Source organism: Apium graveolens, chromosome 4 (genome assembly GCF_009905375.1).
Source record: "Apium graveolens cultivar Ventura chromosome 4, ASM990537v1, whole genome shotgun sequence".
Classification (NCBI taxonomy): Eukaryota; Viridiplantae; Streptophyta; class Magnoliopsida; order Apiales; family Apiaceae; genus Apium; species Apium graveolens.
The window spans coordinates 152,343,658-152,364,693 of NC_133650.1; the positions used below are offsets into that span (position 1 = coordinate 152,343,658).

The 21,036-nt window shown below is 36.2% G+C and overlaps 2 protein-coding genes and 1 pseudogene across 2 annotated transcripts; 2 read left to right on the forward strand and 1 right to left on the reverse strand.

The window, feature by feature from the left end:
• The first annotated feature begins 1,832 nt into the window (after positions 1–1,832).
• On the forward strand, positions 1,833–8,472 carry LOC141719074 (plasma membrane ATPase 2-like; annotated as a pseudogene).
• Positions 8,473–8,499: 27 nt separating this feature from the next.
• On the forward strand, positions 8,500–10,468 carry LOC141719076 (uridine/cytidine kinase UKL1, chloroplastic-like). The gene is made up of 5 exons (XM_074521456.1): positions 8,500–8,507; positions 8,549–8,642; positions 8,752–8,824; positions 8,930–9,012; positions 10,152–10,468. The coding sequence occupies exons 1-5, from the start codon at positions 8,500–8,502 to the stop codon at positions 10,296–10,298; spliced, it is 405 nt and encodes a 134-aa protein (XP_074377557.1). The 3' UTR covers positions 10,299–10,468.
• A 7,841-nt stretch (positions 10,469–18,309) lies between these two features.
• On the reverse strand, positions 18,310–19,095 carry LOC141719077 (uncharacterized). Its single transcript, XM_074521457.1, has one exon. It carries the CDS (start codon positions 19,093–19,095, stop codon positions 18,310–18,312), a length of 786 nt encoding a protein of 261 aa, XP_074377558.1.
• Between the last annotated feature and the right edge of the window lie 1,941 nt (positions 19,096–21,036).

A 21,036-nucleotide genomic window follows, 5' to 3' on the forward strand; every position in this document is an offset into this window, starting at 1 on the left:
TTTGCGGACCCTGAATTGAGGTGTTTTGAAATCAAAATGATTTGAAATCAAAATACTCTACAGACTGGATAATTATGACGAGGGCCAGTAATGATCTGGACCCTAAGGGCCAGAGATGGCTGGTCCCTTGGTTATTAGGCCATAGTTGCCCGGGTATCCCATATGTTGGTTGGGTCTATGCAGTTGGGTATAGATCCGCACTATATCCTGACTAATCAGCAGTTTATAGTGCATATGTTGGTTTCTAGTGTCCAGTCTAATTTATTATTGATCTCCATTAATGGCATTCATTCTTGAATAGTTTATAATTACAAAATCAAACAAAGATTTGATTAAAATATATGAAACATTGAAACATTCATTGTTCTTTTACAGAAAAATGTGATTTATGATTAAAGGCCAATGAGATCCGATGTTTTGTTCGCTCAATTATTTTAAATATATAAAGATGTTTTGAAATCATTCAATAATCGTTTCCAGGAATTTCTTTGATCTGATACCTGGAAATCATTTATGATACTTGTTGGGCATTTCTGGCTCACTCTTGCTTTGTGAACTCTTATTTCTTTCAGTATCAAATGAGGACAAAAGTGAGTAGCTTTTAATAGACAGCAAAAGTGGAGAAATCTCAGCTGAAGAAATTTGGAGGTATCAGAGTGATCAATACGAGGAAATTAGTAATGTGGTAATGAAATTGTATTTAAACATTGTAATTTTAGAGGGTTAGATTCTTGTTTTATACCATAACCTGAAAGCGATCCGGAATAATGAGGGGTTGTCTGTATAATTATTTTAATATACAGGTTTATATTGTTTATAGTTATGTAGTGACACCCAATCCCGACCCCGGATTTTGAGGTGTCACACACGGTACATTTTCCTACTTCGTGGGTGGATTGAATACCTGGAGTTGTGCCCTTCGTGCAATAACTCGTGTCTTAGTTCTTGCACCTTTGGAACCCAAATATGGGATGCATACCTCCTGATCCCTTTCTCATCTTTCTCGCATCTAACCTCCTCACCGGTCAATGTTTCTCTTTCTTCATTCATCTTCTTTTTTTAACACACTCGTATCTTTTCAGCTAGTTCCTGTACTAGTTTAATCTCGAATAGTCTGTCAGGAGCAATTAATGATATCAAACAAAAACTATCAGAAGTTCACTTCAGAACTTATATATCAACGGATGTTGATGATATCAACGGATGATGAGATATCAACGGATAATGATTTCGACGGATGATGATGTCAACAGATAATGAAATTAGTATTGGTCACATCAGTTGATCTTCGATGAGGAAAAGGAAATAGGAACTCAAGCCGGTGAAGGACTTTATCTCAGAAGCAATTTTATAGGTTTCCTTGTTGTTAATAGAATAGGATTCCTTATACATTGGTAGTTGTGCTCTATATAAAGCACAGATTAGGTTAATGCTTTATGAATTGTGACATTGTTATATCTTTCGCATAACCTAACAGCTCTAAAGGATAATTGTTCTTCCTTTCGAGAGAGCATGTTTGTAATAAGTTTTTATCAGTGAATATAAAAACTGTTGATTCTGTTGAAACTTTATCGAATCGATTGTATGAACTGTATTCACCCCCCCCTCTACAGTTGATTAAGGGACTAACAATTAGTATCAGAGCTTGCCACTAACGTAAAAATAGTTTAAGATATGAAAATCAATCTACAATGGCAGACAAAGAAGAAGAGACACAGGATCTGAAACCACAACCCCCAACCACATCACAGATAAGCAGCAGCATGAGTATATATGAAGCAATCAAGGTTCCCATCCTGAAGATACATGAATATCCAACATGGAAAGTTAGGATGGCCATGTGCTTGAAAGCCATGGATCGTGAATACCTAAACAGGATCTATGATGGTCCTCATAAACCAATGAAGGTAGCTATTTCGCTTACAGGAGAACCAGAGAAGATGATAGACAAAGACAGGAAGGACTATACTCCTGAAGATATCTCATCTATCATGAAGGATGCTAAGGTTAGACATATCCTGCACAACAATCTTGATAGTGTTATGTACAATAGAGTCATTGGATGTAAAACAACAAAAGAGATATGGAATGCTTTAGAAGTAAAGTTTCAAGGTACAACTGCTATCAAGAAGAACATGAGGACAGTACTTACTCAAGAATATGAGCACTTTGACTTAAAGGACAATGAGTCCCTAACTGAGATCTATGACAGATTTTAGAAGTTGTTGAATGACTTATCCCTTGTCAACAAAGAATATGATCTGGAGGACTCAAACTTGAAGTGCTTACTTGTTCTCCCTGAAAAGTGGGACTTTAAAGTCACATAAATAAGGGATAACTATAAACTTGATATTATACCTCTAGATGAGATCTATGGAATTCTGAAAACTCATGAACTAGAGATGGAGCAAAGAAGCAAGAGGAAAGGATCAAAATCTAGTCCAGTTGCACTCAAGGTTGAAGAGAAGCCTAAGGAGAAAGCTAGGAGGAAAAGCTACTTCAAAGGGAAATCCATGATTGCAAAGTCAGATACCGAATCATCAAATTATGATGATGACTCAAATACTGATACTGAATCAGATACTGACAGTGATCACAATAACAATAAAGATATGGATCAAATGGTTGCCCTGCTAGTTAAAATGTTCAAGAAGATGGTCTACAGAAACTTCAAGAAAGGGGGAAGATATTCCAGAAAAGGGTCCAGTTCCTCAAACTTTGATAAGAGGAACAATAGAAGAAATACTTATTGGAAGGAATCTAGATCTGGAAAACTTGACAAGTCAAAAGAGAGATGTTACAATTGTGATGGACTTGGACACTTTGCAGCTGACTGCAGAAAACCCAGAGCTGAGAATAAACAAGCTTGGATCTCAAAAAAAAGAGAAACCGGGATGATTCATCAGACTCAAATGATGGGATCAATTATGCTCTCATGGCAAATGCTAATACTGAGGCTGACAATGCTGAATTAAAGGTACCTCAGACTACTCTTGTATTTGATACTAATGATATCTATGAATTAAGATTATTTCATAAATCTCTGCAAGTTAGTTTTAGAGATCAAACCTTAGAGAATAAATAGAATCAATAGTGAGAACTGTGTTAAAGAAAAGGAATGATCACCTAGAAATTGAGTTACTTTCCATTCTAGAGATTTAAAAAGAAAGAGATAATGTTGTTTTGTTAAAGAAAAAGTTGTTAGAAAAGCATGCTTATCTAGAAAAGGAGCTAGCAAAAGAAAGAGTAGTCATTAAACTTTGCACTAACTCAGGAAAGTCAACTCAGGAAATCTTAGAGAATGGCTGTTGGGGATCGGGTTTAGGATATTCAGCTAGATCTAATTCTGATAAGAAAAGTGGAGAAGATACTGAGAAAATAGGATCAATAAAAACTGATAGTTAGGTTAAATTAAACAAGGTTCAAATAAAGACCATTAAGTTTAATCCTAGTGCTAATTCTGTTAAGTCAATTCAAGAGGAAAAGATCTAGGAAAAATAGAAATGGCAAGGTAGGTGTTAATAAGAATGGGAATTATGTGACTCCTCCTAATGCACCTAGAAAGACCTTTTCAAACTGTGGTAGCACTAATCATCTTGCTAATTCTTGCAGGAAGAATAAAGAGATATAAGTCGTTCCTTCCAAATTAGAGTTTAGGAATAGAAAAGTTAGATATAAACCACAGATTCCTTGTTTACATTATGGCAGTGTTTGGCACTCTATTTATACATGTAAAGAGTATCATAGTTTGTATTATGATTTTTATAAACTGAAACCCTCTTCTGTTTCTACATGTATAAATACTGATAGTAAAAATGTTAACATAAATTATGATATGAAGTCTTATGCTGCATATGTTAACAAACTTAAAGAGGCCAAAGCATCCAAGCAAGTCTGGATCCTTAAAAATACTAACTGATTCAAATTACTGATTGCAGGGTCACAGGAGGAATGCTCTAGTCTTGGACAGTGGATGCTCAGGACATATGACTGGTTATAAATCCCTGCTATCAGAATTTGAGGAGAAGGCTGACCCAAGTATTTCTTATGGAGATGGCAACTTAGGAAAAATCTTGGGATATGGAAAAATCAGAATTGGAAATGTCATCATTGAAAATGTAGCTCTAGTTGCAGGACTCAAGCATAATCTGATCGGTGTCAGTCAAATCTTTGACAGAGGTTACCATGTCAATTTTTATGAGGAGCATTTTGAAATTGTTAGTAAGTCTGATGGCAAGATCATATTGACTGGTGTAAGACATGGTAGTTTATATGAAGCCAGGGTCTCCACAATAATTAAAAATTCAGAAGTTTGTCTACTGAGTAGAGCATCTGTGGAAGACAGCTGGAACATGTATAAAAGACTTTCTCACCTCAACTTCAACAATATCAATGAACTTGTGAGGAAAGATCTTGTAAGAGGATTGCCCAATGAAGTGTTTACTCCTGATGGATTATGTGATTCATGCCAAAAATCCAAAATAAAGGAAGACATATGTTTAGAGTAAAACTGAATCCTCCATTCTTGAACCATATCATCTACATCATGTTGATCTCTTAGGTCCAGTGAATGTTATGTCAATTGCCAAGAAGAGGTATGCACTTATAATTGTTGATGAATATACAAGATACACATAGGTGTATTTTCTGCACACCAAGGATGAAATTCCATCCATTCTTCTTGATCATGTGAGGGAGCTGGAAAAAGGATCAACATTTAAAGTGAAGATCATCAAAAGTGATAATGGAACTGAATTCAAGAATATCTCTATGGAAGAGTTCTGTAAACTCAAGGGGATAAAATAAGAGTTTTCTGCTCCTGGAACTCCATAACAAAATGAGTTTTTGAATGAAAGAATAGAACTCTAATAGAAGTTGCAAGAACCATGCTAGAGGAAGCAAAATTTCCTACCTACTTCTGGGCTGAGGCTGTGCAAACTGGTTGCTTTACACAAAATGCAACATTGATCAACATGCATGGAAAAACACCATTTGAGATGGTGAAAGGAAAGAAGCCAAATTTGAAATACTTTCATATATTTGGATGTAAGTGTCTTGTTCTCAAAACTCATCCGGAGCAGCTCACCAAGTTTGACTTGGAAGCTGATGAAGGAATTTTTGTGGGATATCAATTGTCTACAAAAGTCTTCAGAGTATACAATCTGAGAATAAGAACAATCATGGAATCTATACATGTATCTTTTTATGACAAGAAGATAACAGGTCTAGAAGATGCAGATGACCATGAGAAGTTGATATTTGAAAATGAAGTACCTTATGCTGAACTTATAAATCCTGACTCTGATACAGTAAATTCTGATATCACTCAAAGCTCTGAGGTTCCACAGAACAGTGGAAATTCTTCTAACACTAAAGCATATGTTGAGGGGGAGCAACATGACTCAAATCCAGAGACTACTACAAGTGATTCAACTCAAGAAATATCAGTAGAAAGATCATCAGACTCATCTTCCTCAAATTATGATAAGTCAAATACTGATAACAATGGGAACACTAATTCAGGGGGAGCATCAGGAAACAATAGTGGTACTAATGAAGGAAATAACATAGAATTCATGGATCAAGGGGGAGGTTCTTCTTCTAGGAGTCAACTTCCAACTGCAAGAAAATGGTCTAAGTCACACACACACCTGACTTAATCATTGGAAATCCTGACAGTGGTGTAAGAATAAGAAAAGCCACTCAGAATGAATGTCTCTACCATTCTTTTCTATCTCAAACTAAACCTAAGAAGGTTGAAGAAGCTCTACAAGATGCTGACCGGGTCACAGCAATGCAAGAGGAACTCAATGAATTTGAAAGGAACAAAGTCTGGACTCTTGTGCCAAGACCAAAGAATAGATCTATAGTTAGCACAAAGTGGGTGTTCGGAAATAAAACTGACAGTGAGGGCATTGTTTTATTGAATAAAGCAAGATTGGTTGCATAGGGTTACTCATAACAAGAAGGCATTGATTATGATGAGACATTTGCTCTAGTTGCAAGGTTAGAGGCAATAAGAATCTTTCTTGCCTATGCTGCTCACAAGAAGTTCAAGGTGTTCCAAATGGATGTGAAGAGTGCATTTCTAAAGGGAGAACTTGAAGAGGAAATTTATGTTGAACAGCATCCAGGGTTCATTGATCCAAAGTATCCAGATCATGTCTACTTACTGGATAAAGCACTCTATAGATTGAAGCAAGCTCCAAAGGCCTGATATGAAATACTTGCTCTATTTTTGCTAGAAAGTGGTTTCACAAGAGGTACAATTGATAAAACTCTCTTTTATAAATACCATGGTAAGGATTTGTTATTAGTACAGATATATGTTGATGATATTAGTTTTGGATCAACTAATGATAAATTCTGTGAGATTTGCAAAGCTAATGCAATCCTGGTATCAAATGAGTATAATGGGAGAATTGAGTTAGTTTCTGGGGTTAAAAGTTAAACAGACTGATGAAGGAATCTTCATAAATCAACCAAATACACCAGGTATTTACTCAAAAGATTTGGAATGCAAGACTGCTGAAGTACCACTACTAGAAAAAGTAGAATAGACATCACCTCTTAGACATCAGTTGCTTTTTTGACCGATGTAAAAGGTGTTTTCTACATCGGTTTTTGGCAACCGATGTCTTTTGTTGTTATAAACATCAGTTTTTTAGCCCAACCGATATTATATGTCTGTTTTAAAAAAATTAATCAACGCACCTTCCCCGTTCCCCCCTTAACCAAATTATTCATTCCCTCCAAGTGTTTCCCCCCTTGTTTTTTGACTTAGTAAAATTTTCCCCTTTTTTTCACCCACATCTTCCCCCTCTTTTTTATTAAAAAAAATAAAAATTAAAATCAAAAACTGAAAACAAAAACAAACAAAAACAAAAAACGTATTCATCATTTCATCACTCTCTCATCTCTCAGTTCATCACTCTCTCATCTCCCATTTTATCCCTCAATCAACTCTCATTTCACCTTCCTCTCGTTTCTCTTTCTCACTCACTGAAACTCACCCCTCTATGAAGAACCCTAAATATCACCTCTGGCTCTCAGTCATCTCTCCCGACTATTTTTATGTGCTTTGTGTGCTCTCTGTGCTCGCTCTCTATGCTCTCTCACCTCTCTCTTTTGGACAGAGTTTGAATTGGGTAAGGTCAAGTCTGAGTTTAAAGGTTAAAGATATGAGATTAAAGCTTGGAGGTCGAGCATAAATTGGGTAAGATTAACCCTAATTTTTCACTTAGAGGTTTCATTTTAAAACCCTATTTTTTAAATGATTGGTTAAATGTTTGAATTGAGCATGTTAATCTTTTATGCTTTTAGTTGAGTAATTGCTTGAATTATGTATGTGGGTATCAATTCTGATGTATATGTGGGTATATGTTTTTGTTTTGATTTTTGATTTATAAGTATTTATATTATTCTGTCACCCTTTATACAATACTGAGGAATCACGAAATTAGTTTAATTTATATAGTTGATCCGAACATTCATATTCTATTTCCAATTAATCGAGTTCTTTCCTGTTGGAGCATAACGATGCTTCTGATTTTCTTACTTATACAAAATGGCGACTGGTTGATTTTTAGTATCCATATATAATGATAGTGAGAACACATATATGTTTGAGTTTGTATTAGAAGGCTTCACTACTTGTAATATGTACTTACTTATCCCTTTCCTGTTATTGATGTCTTCTTTGTCATTGCAGGTGTTTGTTAAGGGAGTGGACAAGGACGACATAGTACTAATGGCTGCAAGAGCATCGAGGTTAGAGAATCAAGATACAATTGATGCTGCTATCGTTACAATGTTGGCAGACCCTAAACAGGTATTTTTAGATTTTTTAGATAATAGAGATGTTCCTCTTCTGATGCGAAGCAGCTAAATTATACTTGAATTCAGGTTTTACTAAAGGCACGAGCTGGAATAACTGAGATCCATTTTCTGCCATTTAATCCAACTGACAAAAGAACAGCACTGACATACATTGACAAAGCTGGTACAATGCATAGAGTTAGTAAATGTGCACCAGAGCAGGTAAAACTAGTTCTTGTAGTCTAAAGGTATCGGAGAAATTTCAGAGAATGCATTTGATAAGTTTGTTTGGTCTGGTGTTATGTAGATTCTTGACCTGGCACACAACAAAATCCAAAATTGAAAAGAAGGTACATTCAGTAATTGACAATTTTGCAGAACATGGACTTCGATCACTGGGGGTTGCTCGTCAGGTAACTGATAAAGATCTCATGGACAATAGCTTAAGTACTTTTGATGCAAATGTTTATGTTAGTGTACTTAATTTTTTTTTTCGGTTTCTTTCTACAGGAAGTGCCTGAGCGCAAGAAAGACAGTTCTGGCGGGCCTTGGGAGTTCATTGCACTTCTTCCTCTCTTTGATCCACCGTGTCATGATAGTGCTGAAACAATTAGAAGAGCTCTGGAACTTGGTGTCGGTGATATTCTCCATTAGTAGTTGCAATTTCAAAAATTAGGTACTATGATATCGTATTTGTTTATGTAAATATTTTATGTGCTTATCTATACAGTGGTAAAAGCATGGAGAACGTTATGCGTGCTTGTTGCAAAGGAATAAAGACTGGGAAAATTCTAATCCATCGTGATGGTGATAATGGTAAACAGGTATAGTGTTCTAATTTCTAAATTTATTTCTTTGAGCGTGTTTAACACTTTTTGCTGTTGAATTTTTTGCTCCTTGGTTTCTGAATAACATTCATTTGTATATTTACAGCTTATATATGAAAAACTTCCAAAAGATATCTCAGAACGACATGTCTTGCTCTTGGATCTAGTTCTTGGAACTGGTAATATTTGTTGCATATCAAGAGAGTGAGGGAGGGGGATTCCTTTTACTTTCACTTGTTTTCTAAAGTTATTACAAAATAACAAACTTCATTCTTTTATTGAAGGCAACTCAGCCAACCAGGCGATTGAATTACTCATACAGAAGGGAGTACCGGAATCCCATATTATATTTCTTAATCTTATATCTGTAAGTGTTATAAGTAAATTGTTTGCATTTACAGTTATGCCTTAGAGTTCCCTTGTCACTGATTCATTTGTCATTGATTCGTATTGGCTCCTGAAGGAATATATTGTGTCAGCAAGAGGTTCCCAACACTTAAAATAGTTACTTCAGAGATTGATGTAACATTAAATGAAGAGTTTCATGTAATACCGGTTATGGGGGAGTTTGGAGATCGTTACTTTGGTACCGATGATTGATTACTCAGAAGAGTGATATAAAATCGATATATCTGAAAACCATAAATTTATGTTATAATTTCTTTAATTATTTGTATCACATTGGACTTGTTCTAATTCAAGAATTATTTGTGGCGAGGTTATTTTGTTGGGAAGGCAATTTGGAGTCATTTTAAATGTCAAAACTAAGACTTTTGGGACATCACTTGTTTATAATAAAGTATCAGGGCATTTCACGAGAGATGATGTGAACTCTGAACTTTGAAGTATTTAGTTTTTCACTTTTTTAGGGTGCCAAGATATTTTCTTTTCATATAGAGCTTTGTACTTGTGTAATATAAATATTTCCTGTGTCATCAGACAGTTGGTATTTCTTTCACCATATTAATCCGATGTAGGATATATATATCCGCTACTGACTTGCATACATTTTAAAAGGCATTTACCTACAGTTTTTAGGATCTGAAAATGATACAATTTATCTGTTGTATTTATAAGTTGTTTGCTTCATTTATATTTCAGTTTTCTGTAATATAATTTCAGGATCGGTATATGCTGGAGTTGATTTCTGCAAGAAATTGTGTGGAGTCTCGATTGTTCGAAGGTGAGCGCTGAGGAATCTTTAAAACAAAAGAGTATTCTGTTTAAGACTTCTGTTTTGTTAGTCATGATATGAAGGAGTTGATTACATATTTCAGCATTCCCTTCTTTTAAACATATATGAAACTCCAATATTATGTTACACCAGCAGGGAAGGGATTCACTACTGCACCAGGCGATTGAATTACTCATACAGAATGGAGTACCAGAATCCCATATTATATTTCTTAATCTTATATATGTAAGTGTTATAAGTAAATTGTTTGCATTTACAGTTATGCCTTAGAGTTCCCTTGTCACTGATTCATTTGTCATTGATTCGTATAGGCTCCTGAAGGAATACATTGTGTCAGCAAGAGGTTCCCAACACTTAAAATAGTTACTTCAGAGATTGATGTAGCATTAAATGAACAGTTTCGTGTAATACCGGGTATGGGGGAGTTTAGAGATCGTTACTTTGGTACCGATGATTGATTACTCAGAAGAGTGATATCAGCAATTATCTTGGTGTTTACTCTCGAAGGACGTACCACACCAGCCTATGTAACATAGAGTTAGAGAGTGTAAATGTAGATCAACTCGTGCACACAAGTGAGTTTGTATTTTGTCTTTTATCTAGCAATTATGTTGGAGGAAGCTTTGAGTTTTGCATATATATATAAAACCTTTGGCTACTACATGAGGAATGTGATGTATGATATTCTTAATTGTTTAATGGTATTATTAACCCAGAAACCTGACAGTTTAAGTTTGATTCTGGCATTCAAGTGTTTGGGACCCGTATATATGATTATTGTCATCATACGGGACGAGGCTACATGAGCTTTACTAAGGAGTGAGAAGATGCAGAAGAACGAGGGCGTTCCTCAAATGATATTTTACATGCTATTGTCGGTACCAAGTCAAATTCTTTGTATAAACAGTAGTAGAATATATGAATGGATATGTGTAGTACTTGATATTTGGATTAGACGAATCTGTTGTACCTGATGTTTGAATATTGATTGTTAGATTTATAAATGACTGGTATTGTGCAACAATTGGTTTTGGTACTTCATTGGTTTTTGGAATCTATAGTTTTAATATATGCATTAATAAAACAGGTACAAACATCATTACAATGGAAAATGATGTCTGTCAAAGCTTAATACATCAGTTCTAGTGGACCATTAACATCAGTAAAAACTGATGTTAAATACTACAACAAAAAAAATTATTAAAACAAAAAACTGATGTTATTAAGTATTATAGACATCAGTTTGTTACAAATAGACATCGGTTACCAATTAAGAACCGATATCAAAGGTATTGTTAACATCGGTTTTTGATGAAAACTGTTGTTACTGGTACTAGTAACATCAGTTTATTGGTTAAATTGAAAGATTTTGCTTAGCTCATATATATTTAAATTGATAAAAATATCATATTCTGATGATATATGAAGATTAGATATGCATGAGAAATTTAATATCAAGATATAGAAATCAGTTTTAAACAAAGAACTGATGTTATATCTTGTATTTAACATCAGTTTAAAACCGATGTTAAATGGGGGGTCTTTAACATCACCCACGAAGACATCGGATTTTTGCATTCATAGACATCGGTTTTTAGCCGATGTCTATTGACGTTTTTCTAGTAGTGTACATCAACTCCCATGGCCACTACAACCAAGTTAGATACAAATACTGGTTCTTTAGTAGATATAATTAACTATAGAGGTATGATTGGCTGATTCCTATATCTGACTGCTAGGAGACCTAATATCATGTATGCTACTTGTCTCTGTGCAAGGTTCCAAGATGACCCTAGAGAACCTCATCTATTAGCTGTGAAAAGAATTTTTAAGTATCTCAAAGGCACCATGAATCTCGGATTATGGTATCATAGAGATTCAGCCTTTAAGCTAATTGGATATCCAGATGCTGATTTTGCAGGATGCAAAACAGATAGGAAAAGCACTTCTGGAAGCTGCCAATTCCTTGGCGGCAGATTGGTTTCTTGGTATAGCAAGAAACAAAAGTGAATTTCCACATCAACTGCAGAAGAAGAATACATTATTGCAAGAAGCTGTTGTGCTCAGATTTTATGGTTGAAGAATCAGCTACTAGATTATAGGTTAGACTATTCTTCTATTCCTATATATTGTGATAATCAAAGTGCTATTGCAATGACAGGAAATCCAGTGCAGCATTCAATGACTAAGCACATCATTTTCAGACACCATTTCATAAGGGAACGTCTGTAAGCTGGTACAGTGGAATTGGTCTTTTTTCCAAAGATCAGCAAGTAGCAGATGTATTCACCAAGCCTCTATGTGAAGCCACATTTACAAGATTGGTGAATGAATTAGGAATGATATCAGGACAATTCTCAAACTCCGATAATTAAGTCTGCTGATATTTTTAAAGCATGGTATCTTATTATGTGTCAGTACTTGCTAGATACTGATTATTGTGCTAAATGGTTGATGCCATGATAACATGCAAATTGTGCTAAAATGATCTTATGTGAAAATTCATGTTGAACTAATGATTATGCTTATAAACTCTGTTATTAGTTAAACTTGTTTTAACTAATATTTTATGTCAGTAGTTGATAAATCCTGATAGTCATGATTACATGTTGTTTAATGGTCAAACCTTGATTGACTATATTGATGAAAATACTATTTAAATTAGCATTGTAATTACAAGGTTGAAGTTCACCTCAAATGGGAAATTTTTCATGGTTACAGGAGGTTACCATTGAGTAAGAGTTGGAACATGTTCGTTTAATGCATAACTTAATTCTCGGGAACTGTGAATACAGTAACACACGATTACATGATTACTTTTTTAAGTCAATTATATATTTCCGCGTGTCCTATTAAACTGAACGTGACTGATTTAGTGGAGAAAAGTTTTGTATAAGATCAAATTTTTATTTTAGATAATACTTTACTTATATGTGTTATCCTCTCTCCGCTACTTTACCCTTCTCAAAATCGTAAACTCTGAAACCTGAAATATTGTTCATAAATCTTTCTTGAAAAATTTACCATGACTTCACCTGCCACTTCTAAACCATTTGATTATAGTGATACAAAGTTTATGACTAACAACTATTCAACTATCCTGTCTAACAACAATGTGAAAGTTGATTTTTATATTTTTCAAGACTTTCTTAGATCCAGTGAGATTGGTTTTTCTCTCACAGCTCCACCCACAATCTCTGGTGACCAGGTGCTTGCTATCTGGAGAACTGTAGTGTATTTGATGATGGAGGAGCTAATGGATCTCCAAGCCTTGTTTTTGAATTTGACAATACAACAAGGATAGTAACTCCTCAAGCTGTACGGGATGCATTGCAGTTGCCTACTTATACCTCCCACTCAAGTTTGGTATGTGATATTGAGATGAGGAGATTCTTTACTGAGATTAGCTATGACAAGGATTTAAATAACATTGGTCAATTAAAAAGGAATGGGCTAAGGAAGGAATGGAATTTCTTCTTTGATTGCATTACAAAGGTTTTCAACAACAAATATTTAAACTTTGATGCCTTGCCTATTATGACACAACAGATAGGGTACTCTCTAATTGATGGTTCACGTTATGATTATGGTAGAGTAGTTCTGTCTTTTATTGGTGATATGATAAATGCTGATAGAAATATAGTATAGTATGCTAGATTCTGTCAGTTGATTTTCAATGCTTGTTTTCCTAATACCCTTATCCCCTCTAATCAAATAGTGTCAGTGTTTAAGTTGACAAAAAGGGATTTCTCTGACTTAATTTCATAAGATGAAAATCGGTTGCATTTAGCTCCTTTGAGGTTACCTTTAGTTGCTAGAAACTTGCCTTTGGCAAGCCTTCCTAAGACTAATGGTTTGCTTAACAGTCAAAGTGCTAAGCTGCAGGAAATCACCATTGGAAACCCCCATGTAGCTCACCTCAGCACAACAAGTCAAACACTAAAACAATCTCAAACAGAAGCCACCTCAAGTGTCTCTCAAAAGACACTTGTTGTAAAAAGAAAGAAAGACTTGATAAAAAGAGCTACAAATCCTACTGTAGCTAAGACAAAAGATGAAGCATCTCAAGTTCCTCATTCTTCAAAACCTTCAGAAATTGTAAAGAGGAAACTTGTACTTGCTGGATTAGAATCAGATTCAGATGAGGACAATGCTACCTTATCTTCCAGATTTCCAAACCTTTCATCTGATTCTTCTCCAAAACTAGTTATTCCATCAACTGAAAGAGACACAACTGCTGATACTAATGCAAATCTCATACCAAATAGAAGAAGATTGGTCAAAGCCTATTACAATCAGCACTTGCTCAAGCTTAAACAGGAAATTGCAGAGGAGACACAGAGTGCGTCAAATCTAAATTCTGACATCCAGTCTACTGGTGAGGCGGTAGAACTGTCTGAAACTCCAGTCATGCAATATCATAAGAGAAAAAGGGGAAGTATCTCATGAGCAAGTAGAAGCTAGTGTCAAGAGGTTGCAAGGGAAATGACTTTTTCCTGGATCAAGCACACAAGAACATGTATCTCAAAGGGGTACAACAGCTGCATCTTCTGATCCAATCCCACAAGAACCTGCACCTCAAAGTGGTGTAGCAGATATTGAAGCACAAGAGCCTCTGATTGAAATTGCTCAGGAGTCTATTTTTGCAATTGTGGAGAAGAGTACACAAGAACCTGGTTGTCAAAGTCATCCAGCAACTCCTTATTCTCCAGCTACACAAGAACCATTGCATCAAAGTTACAATACAAGCCTTACTCCTGCTGTAGTGACTCTTATTATTGACACTGAAGGCAGAGTTCATCCGTCTCAACTGACTACTGATATTTTATCAGTACCACAACTGAATGTTCGCACGGAATCTGCATCTTCAGATTCACAAGATGCTCAGAGTACTAAAGGAACAGATGCTAAACAGCAGTCTGTTGAATCTCAGGAAAACTCTGATGTACCAAAGGCTATTAGTCTCCCTGCAAGTCTAAGTCCTGATACTTACTTGCAGTCCATACATTCTACTATTCCACCACATGAGATAATCCCTTTTTTTATTGAAAAATAGTCCATTTACTCTACTTTTCCATCACCTGAGGAAATCCCTGTTGTTGCCGAAGATGTAGTAGCATAACAGTCCATTCATAAAGTTTCATCTATTTCAGAATCACCATAGCATTCTACAGGAACTGAGCTCCTGGAAGTTAATCTTGAAGCTCCAATTCATTTATCTACAATACTTGAAGGTGTGGAGTTAACAGCTGAAGGTGTGGAAGCTTCTGAAGCTACTGGATCATATACTGCACCAGTGTCTCATCTTATTCGACATGCTGAAGCTGGTGATAAATTTCAGAAATTAGTGTAAGATCCAGCTGCTATTGAAGATATTAATGATGGTAAAGAAACTCATGTATCTAATGCTATTTTAGATCTTGAGGATGATCTTTTATTTCCTGAAGATATGCCTATGCATGTGAGATAACAGAAAATGAAAGAGTTAGATGCTAAGAAGAAGCAGGATTATTCTGATAATCTCTGGAATGCTCATTAGAAAGATGATACGTATCCTATTTCCAGAACACAAGCTATTGCAAATCTGGAAATAGAAGAATAGAAGATAACAAATCCTGATGTGCTGAATCATCTGAAAGCATCAACTTTAGTTGGCAGATCCTTACACACAGCTCATGAAGAAACTACTACTCAAATCAATCAGATCAAAGAATCATTGATTGCTTCAAAGCTACTTACTCATCAGGAAATTCAGAAACAAATTTCACCAATAATTTCCAGACAATCTATAATTGAAGCCAGTAAAACTAGATTGGAAGCTAATCAAGCTCAAATGTCTGATCAACTTACAGAAGTACAGAATTCAGTGGAGCTTATTCTTTCTCTACTTCTTTTGATGATGCCAAATAGGGGGAGAAAATTGTTAAATCTAAATGCAAACAGCTGAAATTGACAAGTACTGATGATGAAAATCCTGATGGAGGTAATAAGGGGGAACAGAAGGAAAGCAAAAGGAGAAGAGGTGAAGTGCTAGTTGGAGTTAGTGGTTCATCAAAAGCAATCACTAGATTTTAGTCTAGATAAGGAGGAGAAAGTAAGAGGAATGAAAGAAGAGTTAAAGATTTGACTGTCACTACTAAAATGCAAAAACCTTCACAAGTCACAACTGTTGCTGATGCAGACCAAGGAATTCTGGAGAGAGAAGCTGGTACTGAAGCAAGTCAATATCTTCAAACTCTGAAAGTTAAAAGAAGAAAGACAACTATGTCTTACAAGGATCCAAAGATTCAATTATTTGACTTTGAGGTGAGTAGAAGAATATTTGCAAAAGAAAATCCCGGAGTTGATCTTGAACAGCTAATGGAAATGGAGGAAGATTTCAAAAATTCTATGAAGGCAGCAAATGCTAATATTGCTGTTATTTCTCAAGTACTTTATGAAGATGATCATTCTAAAGACCAACCAGAGATATAGTTATAAGGGAAATCAGTCAGGGAGATGATGAAAGATCTCTCAGATCACAAGTTATTGGAACTGCTGACAGGAAGCTTAAAGGGAAAGAGAAGACAGAAGAAAAGTCAAGGATTTTAAAGCCTAAAGCCAAAGCTGTTATAAAGAAGAAGTCAGTATCTAAGGAATCTAAATCTCAAACTCTGATAGATCCAATATATACAGTAGTTCAAGCTCATGATACTGAAGAAAAATGTGAAGAGGAAGAAATCATCAAAGCATATCAAAGAAGGAAGATTTCTGGAAGCATTATGAGCTGAGGAAGTGGAATTAACCTCTGACATTGCTCAAGTTAAAGAAGCAGTTCAGGATGAAGAGTTAAAGTCTGATATTCACTGAAGAAAGATTGAATACGCATACTTGATTCCTGTATTTAGATAGTTTTGACATCATCAATTGGAACTTGTCCATATTTTCATAATGAACAAGTTGGGGGAGATTGTTAGGAGCAATTGATGATATCAAATAGAAACTATCAGAAGTTCACTTCAGAACTTATATATCAACGGATGTTGATGACATCTCTGGTTGATGAGGTATCAACGGATGATAGAATATAAATTGATGATGATTTCGACGGATGATGATGTCAACGGATAATAAAATCAGTATTTGTCACATCAGTTGATCTTCGATGAGGAAAAGGAAACAGGAACTCAAGGCGGTGAAGGACTTTATCTCAGAAGAAATAATATAGGTTTTCTTGTTATTAATAGAATAGGATTCCTTATACATTGATAGTTGTGCTCTATATAAAGCACATATTAGGTTCATGCTATATAAATTATGACACTGTTATATCTTTTGCATAACCTAGTAGCTCTCAAGAATAACTGTATATCCTTTCGAGAGAGTACGTATGTAATACATTTTTATTAGTTAATATAAAAACTGTTGATTTTGTTGAAGCTTTATCGAATAGATTGTATTAACTGTATTCACCCCCCTCTACAGTTGATTAAGGGACTAACATAGTCCTTATAATCCTTTACCGGTTATTCTCACGCTGATCTTTATCTTTTCAAATTCCTTAAGTAACTCCTCAGATGTCATTATCATTTTGAGTCTCTCTTTCCTACTGAGGGCGTCAGCAACCACATTGGCTTTATCTGGGTGATACAAAATTCAACTATCGTAGTCCTTAATCAGCTCTAACCATCTCTTCTGTCTCATGTTTAATTCTTTACAAGTAAAGATATACTTGAGGCTCTTATGGTCTGTGTAAATCTCGCATTTTTCCTCGTTCAAGTAGTGCTAATTCTAGATTATGGGTGGGGTACCTTATCTCATATTCTTTCAACTGCCGAGAGGCGTACGCAATAATCTTTCCATGCTGCATAAGCACACATCCTAGCCCCTTGTGCGAGACATCGCTGTATATCACAATCTCTCATTTTCCATCGGGGAGAGCGAGCACTAGTGCTGACACCAGTCTCCTTTTCAGCTCTTGAAAGCTTTCCTCACATTTCTCTATCCATACAAACTTTTTAATTTTTTGGGTAAGCCTGGTCAATGGGTCGGCTATCTTGGCAAAGTCTTGCAAGAATCTCCGGTAATATCCCGCTAAGCCCACAAAATTCCTAACCTCGGTTGGGTTAGTCGGTCTTTCCCATTTGGATACCGCCTCTATCTTGGCGGGGTCGACTAAAACTCCTTTTCTACTCACCACATGCCCTAAGAACTGAACTTCCTTTAACAAAAACTCACATTTGAGAAATTGGCATACAACTTTTCATTTCTCAAGATTTCTGAGACTATCCTCAAATGTTCAGCGTGTTCTTGCTCTGTCTTTGAGTAGATTAGAATATCATTTATGAAAACTATCACACATATGTCTAGGTACTTTTTGAAACTCTGTTCATCAAATCCATAAAGGCTGCGGGTGCATTGGTTAGCCCAAACGACATGACTAAGAACTCATAATGTCCATACCTAGTGCGAAAGGTAGCCTTCGGTATATCATCCGATTTGATTTTTAGCTAGTTTCTTTATCTCAACTAGGGCCAGTCGATAGGGGGCCTTAGATATTGGTGCCGTCCTTGGTGCTAATTCTATAGCGAATTCTATTTTTCTGTCGGGTGGCAATCCTAATAAGTTCTCTGGGAACACATCCTCGAATTCATTTACTATGGGTATGTCCTGTATTTGGGGAACTTCCTTCTTAGTTTCCATCACATAAGAAAAGTAGGCCTCATTACCTTTCTTTAACAATCTCTTAGCCTGAATCATGGTTAGAAATTTTTGGGTTTGTCGTTGACCTTTAAACACTATCTTCTTTCCGTTTTGCACTCTTATACTTACCTTCTTTTGCTCACAGTATATCTGCGTTCCATTACTGGATAACCATACCATTCCTAGGATCATATTAAATTCTCCTAACGCAAATAGGATTAAGTTAACCTCAAAGAATTTCCCTTCTAGTTTTAACTTGCATTTAAGGTGTACTTGATTTACAGGGATGATTTCTCGGTTCGCTATTTCCACTCGTAATACCTCACGTAAAGGTATAGCATTAAGATTTAACTTCTTAGCAAAATTTCGAGATATAAAAGACTTGGCCACTCTGGAATCAAATAAAATATTTGCACGTTCGGAATTTAACAGAAGGCTATCTGCTATCACATCAGTGTTCTGGACAGTGTCCTGAATGGTCATGTTGAAAGTCCTAGCAGCTGGGGGTCGGTTAGATGCAGCTCTGCTTATCCTGGATGGTGGGGGCCTTAGTGTCAGACAATCCTTCCTCATATGCCCTACTTTCCCATACTAGAAACACACCACATTGGGTTGGGTACAGTTTTCGGTGAGGTGTTTGGTTTGGTTGCACTTGTAGCATTTTAGAGGGGCTCTCGCCAAGATACACTCTCCAAGGCGCCTTTTTCCGCATGTTCGACATTCCGGTATTAGGGCGCAGGGTTGACTGTGAAACGTCGCTCTAGTTTGTCCGCTGCCCTGGCCAACGCTCTCAATTAGGGCCTTTCTAAATCCGGGGCCTCTCGCAGGTTGGGACAACACTCCCCTGATAAACCTGCTTGGAAGGCTCCTATTCCTGGTGCCTCCTCCTCCTCCTTCACTTCATATCTTCCTTTTCCTACTTTTCTTCTCTTTCAAACTCTGTTCACTACTTGCTGCAACAATCGATGCTTTCTGCACTAAGGTGGCATAATCTGTCAGTTCTAGCACTGCTACTCGATTCTGGATCCACTATTTCAGACCAACCAGAAACCTTCATGCCTTATTCTCATCAGTATTCACAAACTCTGGTACAAATCTTGACAGTTCAGTAAACTTGGCCTCGTACTCCGCCACAGTCATTCTATCATATTTCAGCTCTAGAAACTTATTCTTCATCTGAGTCTCCATAAACCTATGGGAGTACTTATCTAAGAACAATAGGGTAAATCTATCCCATGAAATCACTGCATCAGTCTCGAGGTTACGTTTATACTCCCACCAGTAGTTAGCTTCCCCCTTTAGCATTTAAGAGGAAAAGATGGTCTTGTGTCGCTCTTCAACACCTAGTATCTCGAAGTACTTTTCTATTTCCTTAAGTCAGGCCCATGCCTCAATGGGGTCGACAGATCCTAGAAACTCCTGGTGTTTGATAGACTTAAATGCCCTGAAGGCAGTAGCAACAGTTTGTTAGAGAACGTGTGGTTGTGGTGGAAGAGGCTGTTGGTTCAGATTGGCCCTAAAAAGTTCCATAAATTCATTCATAGGGTTCCCCCCCCCTTGTGGGTATCCTCAGCTTCTTCTTCTACATATCCTTCTTTATCAAACTCATTAAAGTCTAGATCCTCTTCACTTTCCTCAGTCACTATATGGTCAGGTTCATTTTGTCGTTGATTGACAGATTCCGCGGGCTGTGCCCTGGTTCCTCTTCTACGGGGTGGCATCGTTCTGATAATGAGAATAATGTCAATACAGTTCTATATTTTTTTATTTGGATTAATTCATTTGTAGGTAAGCATGTTATTTAAATATCTAGCATGCTTCTATCAAAGTGCAATAATATAGTAGATAATTTCTTAATAACTGCTAGATAATATATCATAGGGTCTCCCAAAATATATCTTGGGGACAAAAACAACCATCCGAATCCATACATGGCCCTGAATGTAATACATCAATTACATTATCCTGAATACTGAAATACAAATATATATACCGGGTACCCTGAAGGGCTAGGAATGCTATCAGCTACTAGCTATCCTCACAAATTGGTGAAGAGTCACCCAGCCCTTTACAAGGTCAATAAGTAGTCATTGGCCTCTCAGTCAATGTTACTGCGCGTGAGGTCTCGAACCCTCCTCATCGCTCCTGCCAACATCAGTTCTGCATCATCTACCAGGATGTATCCCCCCATCGCCGTCATTCTCATCTTCACCCGGGTATGGAACTCAATCCCATCAATTGCCCGGTGAGCTATAGTCGAGGAAGCAGCTCTAAAGTCCCATAGGTATCCTAGCCTGATGGCTCTTAAAAGAGATGTGTCCTAAGTCCAATCATGTATGATGACTTAGGAATAACTTTTATGTAATCTGTTTTGATTTCAATTTTATTAATAAAAGACTTGTTTTATTTTTATTACGGGATTTATCTATTTAAGTGTTTAAATAAGATATACCATAGTTTAGAGTAAAGCTTTAATGGATTATAATGAGATTATAATAATGAGACCTAAAAGAT

Bases quoted from the DNA above. Each gene is read 5' to 3' on its own strand.
- LOC141719076 (XM_074521456.1), top strand. The intron at 8,825-8,929 runs GTAATATTTGTT...CTTTTATTGAAG, and splicing joins GGATCTAGTTCTTGGAACTG to GCAACTCAGCCAACCAGGCG. The intron at 9,013-10,151 runs GTAAGTGTTATA...TGATTCGTATAG, and splicing joins TATTTCTTAATCTTATATCT to GCTCCTGAAGGAATACATTG.
- LOC141719077 (XM_074521457.1), bottom strand. From the start codon at position 19,095: ATGAGGAAGGATTGTCTGACACTAAGGCCCCCACCATCCAGGATAAGC.